Source organism: Balearica regulorum, chromosome 9 (genome assembly GCF_011004875.1).
Source record: "Balearica regulorum gibbericeps isolate bBalReg1 chromosome 9, bBalReg1.pri, whole genome shotgun sequence".
Lineage (NCBI taxonomy): Eukaryota > Metazoa > Chordata > Aves > Gruiformes > Gruidae > Balearica > Balearica regulorum.
This window is the reverse complement of record NC_046192.1, coordinates 25,323,449-25,333,993: the sequence shown is the minus strand read 5'-3', so window position 1 is coordinate 25,333,993 and position 10,545 is coordinate 25,323,449. Positions and strand designations below refer to the sequence as shown.

General features: G+C 53.7%; 1 protein-coding gene across 2 annotated transcripts; it reads right to left on the bottom strand.

The window, feature by feature from the left end:
• Nucleotides 1–2,157: 2,157 nt before the first annotated feature.
• SLITRK3 (SLIT and NTRK like family member 3) lies at nucleotides 2,158–8,648 on the bottom strand. Of its 2 annotated transcripts, none has more exons than XM_075761623.1 (2): nucleotides 7,368–8,648; nucleotides 2,158–6,428 (listed from the first exon to the last, which is right to left on the bottom strand). In XM_075761623.1, the coding sequence occupies exon 2, from the start codon at nucleotides 6,408–6,410 to the stop codon at nucleotides 3,570–3,572; it is 2,841 nt and encodes a 946-aa protein (XP_075617738.1). In that variant the 5' UTR covers nucleotides 6,411–6,428; nucleotides 7,368–8,648; the 3' UTR covers nucleotides 2,158–3,569. The 2 variants fall into 2 exon arrangements, with proteins under 2 accessions (XP_075617738.1, XP_075617739.1); XM_075761624.1 differs by having other exon boundaries at nucleotides 8,071–8,648.
• Nucleotides 8,649–10,545: the final 1,897 nt, after the last annotated feature.

Below are 10,545 nucleotides of genomic sequence, written 5' to 3'. Positions count from 1 at the left end.
CTTATTTATTTAAAATAGTATCCCATCAATCAGCTCCAGTGTAAATGCAGATCATTTGACTTTATTTGATTCCTTCCCAATATTATTAATGCTACCAATACTACTGGTGATAATGATATAATTATCACTAATACTCCCTATTAATTCAGAGTAACTCAGGTTGAAGCATGTAAAGAGTCACTCGTCATGGATCAGAGATGATGGATCCACTTCTGTTTCCTGCAGTGGGAAGTAATACTGGCACCCACTCAGCCCCAGCTCAACACAATGAAATAGCAAAATAGAAATCATCATAACACACATTAGATATCACAGTTAAATATTGTCAACACTTCCAGAGCGAATCATCCCCAGATGATTCCAGTACACAAGGAAGAGGAAGTTTCCTACACGAGGAAAGAAAAATAACTCAACGTAAGCCAAAAATGATCCCTTTTAATACAAAATTCCATTCTCATAGAACAAATTTATTTCCACTGAATAAATAGATTTCCTCACCATTCGCGGGTGAGATTACTACCTATAGTTACGTTTAAATTCTCTTGCCTTTCTGCAGTTTAATTAAAATATAAACATTATTTGCAACTGGCTTTACTATATTTGGATACAAGTATGAACACTGGGGGGTTTGATGACATTGCCAAACGTATACAGCACCACTCTCACTAGGGGTTGTACTTTAACCTGATTTATATAGCTCCACGCATTACTTGCATGTAGTCTTATCAATGTAATTGTTATGATTATCCTAAGAGGAATCTGGCCTTTGCACTTTGATGTTTATTACTTTTAACACGTGCATGCTCTTGTAATATCCATTAAAAAAGCCACCCAAATGAACAAACCCCAACAGATTAGAGCTGAAGGCAGTAGTACTAAAACACTATCAACTCAACAGAGGAATCTGGGAAGTTCAAATGCATAATATTTTTACCAATATTATGGAGCTGATACTAGATTTACAGACATTTGGAGCTGTCCCTCCATCTCAAAACACATACAGCTACTACCAAGGCTCAGGAAATTACTTCTGTCGCACCCAGATGCCTCTCCAAGACAGATTGACAAAAAAACCCCTGCAATAAGCATCCTCGCTCAAGCTATAAATAGCGACACTTGGGGTGAAAACAAGTATTCATGGTTTTATCTCCATTAAAATGCTTTGTGCTGGGTGAAAACGAGTTGTTCCCCAAGAGGAAGGAAGGATAGCTGGGTCTGAGGTGACACCCGCCGTGTGCTACAACAGCCGCCTCTGCCCCACGCCGGAACGGTAACAGCGATCCGTACCCCAACAACCACCAGAAGAAATCCCTTGGGCGAATGCCCTTGTAACGCAGTGGGGAAAAAAATGAAAATAATCGCAGTTCACCTGGATGAATTACCGTTCCGTTAAGACAAAAGATATTTATAGATATATTTGATATTTCTGTATAAAACTCTGTATTTGAAGGTTTTTAGGTTAGTGCCTCGGCGATACAGGCGTCCGGCTACGGGGTATCCCCCTCGCGGCCCTGCCTGCCCCGGTGTAAGGCTCCCGGCGGGTACATTTACCGGGGCCGGGAGCGGGGCCGGGCCGGGAGCGGGGCCGGGAGCGGGGCCGGGGTTCGCTCCTCGCGGGGTTCGCTCCTCGCGGGGTTCGCTCCTCGCGGGGTTCGCTCCTCCCCGCGCTCCCGCCCCGTCGCGCCGCGGCCACCAGCTCTGGAGCTGCGGCGCCACCTGGCGGCCGCGCGGGAGCCGCTCTCCGCTGCAGGCCCGGCCCGACCCGGGGCCACCGGGGGGACAAGATACCAACGGGGACAAAATATCAACCGGGACAAGATACCAACGGGGCCAAGATACCAACCGAGACCTTCCCGGGAAGGAAAATCCGATTGTCTTTGGTCTCGCTCCGGTTTCAGAGGGGAGCAAACGGCCGCGCCGGGGCAGCAGGGGAGGAGGGCCGGGGGATGGAAGCCTTTGGGATCCTCTTCCAGGCGGCTTCACCCTTTTCCAAAATTGAAATGCGCTTTAATTTCCCCCTCCCACCCGCCTCGGACTGCTCACTTCGCATTTACTGCGACTGCGAACACGAGAAACATCCACAGCAATGCCTCCCTCTGCTACCAGCAGGCAGAGGAACCAGCGCTCCTGCGAGAAACGCCACTCGGGGACGCGGGCTTAATTTTGCTGCCTATTTTTAAATACACGGGAACTGCCATAAGTACAGTGCAACGTGGGAATACAGATTGTAAATCGGATTTTTAAAAGTCTCGGGTGGTATCTTGGCAAGAGAAGCTGTACAGGGTTTTTTGTTTTTTGTTTTTTTTCTCTGTTAACATCACAGTGCATTGAACTGTTATTAATAAAATAGCTTTCAAGGTTAAGGGGGGGAAGGAAATCTCAGTAGGGGGAAGCTGAAGTTTCAGGTTCAAGCTTTGTATTCATATATATATATATATGGGGTGTGTATATATATATATATGCATTTTTTTCAAAACGTTTTATTAGGAAAGCTATACCAGACGCATCACTGTACAATGATTAAACATTACCTTTACAATTTATATTCACTTGAAATTACAGAATAAATATATGCACATTGTTGTACCTTTGTGTGTGTGCGTGTATGTGTGTATGAGAGAAAACATTAAAAGTGCTTCCTACAAAGCTGTTAGTGATAGGTGCCCAGTAGCTTTTTTTTTTTTTTTTTTTTTTTTCCTTTTTCTGTATATTTGCGTGTTGCTTTTATTAGGAAAGTGCGGATGTCCTCCAAAAAACCATGGCGTCATGATGAAGTGTCACTGAGCATCCCCTAGGTGTGTGCGCCACGTGGTTACATCCTTTGGGCTGCTCGGCTCCGGGTGGCTTCCCCCAGCCCACGGGATTCCCCTCCGCGGCCAGCGGGACCCCACTCCCGCGCGGGGCGGAGGGGCCGGGCTGGCGGCGGGGGTGGCGGGGAGGGTGAGGGTGAGTGTGCGTGCGAGGGAGGGAGGGAGACAAGAGTGAGACATTCGAGCAAGACCCTCCCCTCCCTTCCCTCTTGCAGTTTCCAGGCATGCAGCAAACTGCGCTCGTTTGCTTCTTTGCATTTTTCTTTTTTTTTTTTTTTTTAAATAAATGTACAGAATCTGTGCCATGATGGGCAAGAAGAAAGCAAGCCACAAAATGCCATCTTCCCTCCCCCTCCCCTCCAAGGGAAAATATAAAGGAAGTTTACTGCAACGGAAAAGAAAAAAAAAAAACAACAAACAAACCAAAACCCACAAACAAAACAAACAATAAAGAAAATAAAAGAAAAAAAAAAGAGAGAGAGACACACATAGAATTTACTTAATCAGGATCAATACAAAGATCCCCGATAATAATAATAATAATAATATACCTTAGACATGGCACAGTCAAAGTCTCAGTTTCAGTATAAAAAAATAATGATTGATTAACATCTGCTGGCAAAAGTCTGCGAAGGCACTTCATCGATTAATGATCTGAGAACGGCCCTTCCCCGCAGCGCGCACATCTGGCGGGGGAGAGCACACAGCTGTATCCTCTACTCGCATGCGGCGGTGCCGGGGCGGGCGGCGGGGCGGCGGTCAGAACCGGTACGTGGTCTTCTCCAGGACTTCGAGGTAATCCGGCTTGGTTTGGAGTTTGGCCCTTAACTCGAGGTATTCGCTTGTGGGGGTTTGGTGGTCTGAGAAGCCCTTGCCGGCCGCGAAGAGAAGGGTTTCTTTCAGCCTGGCGTCCTGCTGGAGGTCCGGGTATTGCATGCCAGGGGGGTGGACGTGCAGTTCCTTCAGCTTGGGCACGGTGCCGTACAGGCAGTCCACGAAACCCACGGCGCAGGGTGGCGGGCGGTCGCGGTCCCGCAGAGCGCCTCCCGCCGCCGCCGCCGCCCCCCCGAGCCCACCGCCGCCCCCCGCCGCCAGCCCGCCGCCCGCGGGGTGCTGGGGGTGGACGGCGACGATGGTGTTGAGCTGCGAGCTGGACACGGCCAGGCTCCACTCCTGCTCCTTCTCCAGCAAGGTGCGGTAGTTGGTGCCCGGCTCCTGCGCGGCGGCGGCGGCGGCAGAGTGGGCGAAGCGCTCGCCGCCGCCCCGCAGCAGCTCCGCCGCCTCCCCGCCGCCGCCGCCCGCCGCCTCCTCCTCCTCCCGCGGCTTGTAGATGGGGTTGTTGCACATCTGGGTCACCGGGTGCGGGATGTAGTCGTAGACGTGGCCCGCCGGGGGCGCCTTCTCCGGGGAGCGCTCCCCGCCGCCGCCGCCCCCGCCGCCCCCGCCGCCGCCGCCGCCGCCCTCCTCGAAGAGCCGCGGGCAGCGCAGGGGCACGCCGCCCAGGTCGGCCGCCTCCGCCCGCGGGCCGCGGAACGGCAGCTTCCGCCGGCGACGGCGCAGCACGAAGGCGAAAAGCCCGGCGGCGACCAGCACGGCGGAGAAAAAGAGGACGAGGAGGCTGAGGATGAGGACGGAGAGCGGCACGGCGGCGGCGGCCGGCGGCAGCTCGTAGGCGGCGGCGCCGGTGGCGGAGGGCGGCGGAGGGGCGGCGGGGGGCGAGGCGGCGGCGGCGGCGGCGGCAGCGGCGGGTCGCAGGGCGGCGGGGCAGAGGGCCGCCAGCTCCAGGGAGCGCAGGTCGCGGCGGGCCAGGCGCTCGGGGCTGGCGCACAGCACCTCGCCCACCACGCTGACGGAGCTGAGCGCCTCCAGCCACTGCTTCAGCGGCACCAGCTCGCAGGTGCAGTCCCAAGGGTTGAGCTTCAGGTCGATCTGGACGATGGCGTGGAGGTGCTCGAGCACCCCGGCCACCGGCAGCGCCAAGAAGTGATTGTTGCGCAGGTTGAGGCGGGCCAGGGAGGTGCCGGCGAAGGCGTCGGTGGGCAGGGTGCGGAGCAAGTTGTCGTTGAGGAAGAGCAGCTTCAGGTTGGGCATGAGGCTGAAGGCCGCCGGCTGGATTTCCCTGATCAGGTTGTACTCGAAGTACAGGTAATGCAAACTCTGCAGGCCCCGGAACATGCCCGGCGTGAGCCGCTCGATGTCGTTGCCGTTCAGGTACAGGCTCTTGAGATTCGGCAGATTGATGAAAGCCCCGTCCTGCACGTAGGAGATCCGGTTGTTCCCCAGGTGTAAGAGATCCAAGGAGGAAAAATTCCAGAAATCAGAGCGGTAGATTTTCTGGATCAAATTCCCGCTCAGGTAGAGCTTCTTGGCGTTCAAGGGCCTGGGCAGGAGTTCGGAGATGTTGTGAAACCCTCGCTCCTTGCAGTTGACCGTCAGGCCCAGGTCATTGATGTGCAAACTGCAAGAGCACCCGGTGGGGCAGATGATGGGGATGGGGGGCCGGGTCTGGTAGGCAGCCACGGGCGGTTGGTTCGGCCCGGGGTACAGGCCGCGGGACGTCGGGGGAGGCCGGGGAGCCCTGGGCTGCTTGGTTGGTTTGGGCTGCTTGTTGGATGTTTTGTACTCAACAGAGGAAGCGGTGAAATGGAAGGAGGACAGCATGGAGGAAGGCTTCGTAGGCCACGCGTTCTCCTTGCTGGACGACAGCTGAGGGATGCCCAGGCTGGCTTCCACCTCGGAGTCGGACAGCATGGGGCAGAGCTTACTTCTTTTGATTTCCCGCAGGTCCTTCCCGTGGAAGTGGAAGGGGGTCTCGCAGGTGATGTCCCCCACCAGGGCGGTGTAGGGGATGCGCTCCAGCCAGCTCTTCAGCTGCACGATCTCACACGTACAGTTCCACGGGTTCTCCTCCAGCTGGATCTCCATCAGGCTCCTGCCAATATGGTCCAACATCCCGCGGTACGAAAGGACTTTTAGCCGGTTCCCGCGCAAGTCCAAGTGGGTTAAGGACACAGACTTAAATAAGTTGGTGGGAAGCATGGGGATAAGATTGTCATTTAGGATAAGGACCCTCAATTTACTTAGGTTTCGAAATGCCCCGCTTTCAATCCGTTTAATGACATTGTAATCTGCCTGCAGATATTCCAGACTTTCCAAACCCAGGAAAGTGTCGTTTCTGAAAATGTCCAATTTGTTTTCGTGCAAATACAACCTCTTCAGAACTCGGAGCCCGTTAAAAGCCCCCGTCTGAATGTCCTGCAGTGCATTGTTCCCAAGGTTAATAGACACAGCATTGTTCAAGTGAAGAAAACTGTTGGTGTACAATTTCCTCATGGAATTCCTCTGCAGATAAAGTTTAAAAGGTCTCGACCACGACTCTGTTATCTGACTAATATTTATAAATCCTTTGTTGTCGCAATGTATATGGAAAAGGCTCTCCTTCACTTCACAGTAACATGGATCAAAGCAGGGCTCATCGAGTTCCTCCGAGTCCTCTATCAAGGGAATTGGTGTAGTCCATGCTAGAGCAATTGTGCTTAGAAGAATTATCCACAACATCCTTCCTTTATGAAGCGTCTCTGCCGTGGAAGGTTTCATCATTTGTTGATGTTTACAAAACTGCAATGGGAAGAAAAATGCAGATTTCAGTATTTCTGTCCTGCCCCGCTCCCTTTACTAAGCCCCTACCTGCTAGACTCGTGTTAGGCTCCTGGAAAGTTCAGCAATTGTTGGGCAGATGTTCACAACCAACTCTAGGGGTGTCGGATGGGCGAGCCTTGCCCTGATTTATGCTTAAGAGATGTTAGAAGGTTTAATCACGCGATACCAGCCTCCCTTATCCCCCCATTTGGTGAATGCCACCTATAAAGAGGACAGCACATGCAGACCACACAGCAACACGAGCACACAGGCTGAACGTGTTGCGTCCTTACACGTTCTCCAGCGCAGGACCAGTGTTTAGAACTACACGGATTTCATACTTATTTGCAATTTTAGCTTTGTAGCCATCATAGCCCGCATTGACTACAGGGGGGAAATACCAGTGGGTAGATTTTTCCAGTGTCGCACTAGCTCTTTCATACATGCAAACTCCCAAAGTTATTGAATCTCAATCCTTGAATCTCTCTCCCTCCCGGCTCGATATATTCCATACGTAAGTTCAAAGGAATGTGCAAGCTTTGCTGATGTCCCTGCAAAACGGTTCCCTTCAGAAATCCCCACGATATCTTTAAAATAGTAAATGGTTAACGACCCTGATTTAAAAGAAAATCTTCCCCTTTCAAACGCACAGATGAATTAGTGCAACTGGTATATTATCAGATAAATACATACCACATATTAGTCATTTTAGCTGATTAAAGCATTTAGAGATGATTAATCTTTCTAAAGCACATGCCCATGCGATCAGCAGATCTAAAGGGAAGTGACAGCTAAAGAGGCACCTAGGATTGAAACGCTCAGCCTGCCTTGGATTAGGGTATTTTGCGCCCCCCGGACCAAGCAGGAGACCCGGTTAAAAAAGCTGAAAGTGGAAGAAAAAAATACCTTGAGACTTACCAGCCGATAAATTATCTATCCTACTACATATGTTTCCGAATGAAGACACCATTCTTCTCCAATCAGATGAAAATAATACTGTACTAATGAGATGCAGCTCCTTCCTTTCACCAGATATTTCACCCTTCCTTTCACCAGCTATTTTAAATGTATGGGCACAGAGAAATGCTAAGGATGATGATAATAACGGTGGTGATGCAGCCTTCCTTGAATCACTGAAATGCCCATTAGAATTATTGGGAGCGATGGTTGCTTTTGGTCTTAATCTTTCAATAGAAAAGGTCCTTTTTGCCTTCCTCGTGTAAGAACTAGAAAATTTTGCCCCCCATCCACAAACTTAAGAGCCGAAAGATGCATTTAGGGGAGAGAAATGCCAGAGGAACAGAAATCCTTAGGATCAACTTGCAAATGAAACCCTCCCCTGTGGGAAAGAGGAGATGGTTGAAAGCATGAAAAGAGAAATACCCTCAGCAATTAAAACCAGCATCTAATTGGGAAGAAGGGAGAGAGACGAGAGCTATATTGCAGTATCAGTCTCTCTGTCTCCTTTGCAAAATATTAGCCACTTAAGTTCTTCTCTTCTGCAAGGGCTGTAATAAAAAATAAAAAAATAAATAAAGAGGATTATTATATCTTCTTTTTGGAAGAGGGGGTGTCTTTGACCCTAGGCGGAAACAAAAGGATCCAGAAAGGTTGTACTTACCGGTTTGCAGGAGAGATTTTAGCACATCGTTACCAAAAAAAAAAAAAAAAAAAAAAAAGAAAAGAAAAAAAAAGAGGGGAAGGGGGAAAAAAAAAGCTCGAGTTTAAAGATTGCTGGTTTCTCTCTGTCTCTCCCTCTCTCTCTCTCTCTACTCCTGCTGAAGCTGAGGCAAAAGGGAAAAAAAAAAAAAAGAAAAAAAAAAAAAGAAGCAAGCCTGAGACGTGCTGGGAATGCAATGAGCCCCTCAATGATCTTCTTTAGGATGCAGAGCTGCTGTTTGGCACACTCAATGGAGGAGGGAGGAGAGGGGCTGCTGCAGGCTCCAGCGCCGCCGCCGCCGCCTTCTCCGGGCACCGGCAGCGCGGAGCGGGAGGGCTGGGGCGCGGCGGAGGATCTCGGGCTTCTCTCCTTCTCCGGGTGTGTGTGCGTGTGCGTGTGTGTCTGTGCGTGTGTGTGCGTGTGTGTGTGTGTGTGTGGTGTTGTTGTTGCCCTGGATCAGGCTTTTCCACGTCATGAAAATGAGCTTCAAGAAGGGGAACAAATGAAGGGGGCGCGCTTGGCACCAGGTCGGGGGCGCGCATTTGGGAAGCCCTGACTATACATTTTTTTTTGCCTTGCCTTTTTTTTTTTTCTTTTCTTTTTTTTTTTCTTTTTTTTTGGAGAGGGAAGGAGGGGGCTGGTTGGCGGAGAGGAAGGGAAGTGGGAAACGAGCAGATGGGGGAGGAAAAAACCCAAGAAGAATCAGAGAGAAAAAACCCGCCGGGATGGGTCACAATTTGCACACACCCCCCCTTTCTAAAAAAAAAAAAAAAAGAAAAAAAAAGAAAAAAAAAAAGAAAGAAACCCAACTCTGGAGGAAATCAGAGATGCTCTGACTGCAAGCGCCAGCCGAGCTGCCGGGGATGCGGCGGAGAGAGCAGCCCGGCGGGCCCCGGAGAGGGCAGCGGTGTCCCGGCCCGGCCGCCCCGGCTCCCCCCGCCGCGCACCCCTGCGCCGCCAGCGCCTCCTCCCCTCCGTCCTCCTCTCTCTGTCTCTCTTTCTTCCCCGCTGTCCCGGTGCCGTGCGGCGGCTCCAGCCTCGCAGCCTCTCCAGGATCCAGCAGCCTCCCCGCCCGCCACGGAGGCAAAGCCAAAAACCTCGGGGGAGAGACCCGGCACCTTTCGCATCCTTCCACCCTGCGCGTTCACCACCGCGGAGTGTGCGCGGAGGCGGAGGGCCGCGCCCGCGGAGGGCAGCGCCGCCGGCCGGCATCTGCCCGCCCCGGGAGCCGCAGGCAGGTAACGGGGCTGCGCGGGGGGGGGGGGGGGGGGAAGTGGCCCGCGGGGGGCGGCGGATCCGCGGAGGGGAGCGCAGCGGGAGGCTTGCGCGGGTTCGCCCCTGGTTGAAAGTTGGCGGGCGAGATGCGCCGGGTGGGTGGGGGTCGGGGAGGGGGTTGGGGGCTGCGGGCTCTGCCTCCCCCCCCCCAGCTCGCACCCCCGCCGGGAGGGAAGAGCTGCGGGCAGGGCAGGGACGTGGTCCCCGCGATGCCTCTTGCATCCCCGCCGTCCGCACACGTCCGCGCCCATGCGCACCGGTGCGCACCCGTGCACACACACACACACACACACATCCCCGGGCACGCACACCCGTGCACACCCATCCTCGGGCACACATACTCGCGTATCTCCACGCACGGCGGGGCCTCGAGGCTACGCGCCCCGCGGGAGCCGGGTAACCCCCCGTGGCATCCCGCAGCACCCACCGCCCGCTCCCGCTCCCCGCTCCCGGCTCTCGCCTTAAACCCGAACTCCCCTTCCCGCATGGCCCGGGGTAACTCGGCCGGGAGGAGACTTAACTGGAACCGCGGCTCGGTAGCAAAAAAGTTGACGGGCAAAGCTGCAGGTGCGGGAGGGAGAGCCCGGGGGGCCCGCGGGCTCCTGCCGCCCCGACGGCGCTCTCCGCGGGCAGGGGCGCTGCCTCCGCGCCCGCGGACTTGCACCATCTTTCTCAGCCTCCGAAGCCCTCCTTCACCGGTGCAATATGGACGCACCGCTCCCTCCTAATTAAATTGCTGCATCATTCATTTTCTGACGCGGGAGCAACATGGGGTACCAGCAGGCAACATGCACCTGACAGCCCCCCCCCCTTTAAAAAAGGGGGGGGGGGGCGGAGAAAAAGGGCGAAAGGGGAAATCACAACAGTTTGTTCTTGTAACAAGCTGGCACAGAGGCTTTAGCAGCGACTCAGAGGAACGAGGAATGCACACTCCCCCCCCTTGCACACCGCTGTGTTTGGGGGGAGCGAGGTGCCCCCCCGGTGCTGGGCGAACCGGCAGCGGCCGGCGCTGCGCTCCGTGCGGGCAGGGCCGGTGTGGCGGGGGCTGCAGCCACCCGGCCCTGCCCTCGCACTGCCGCTTTTCCAGGCCGGCAACTTTCCGAAATGCCACTGAATAACTCTCGCCATCCTTTTCAGGGCTTCTGCCTTTAAGTTTTGCAG

Coding starts and splice junctions, on each gene's coding strand:
- SLITRK3 (XM_075761623.1), bottom strand. CDS start 6,410: ATGATGAAACCTTCCACGGCAGAGACGCTTCATAAAGGAAGGATGTTG.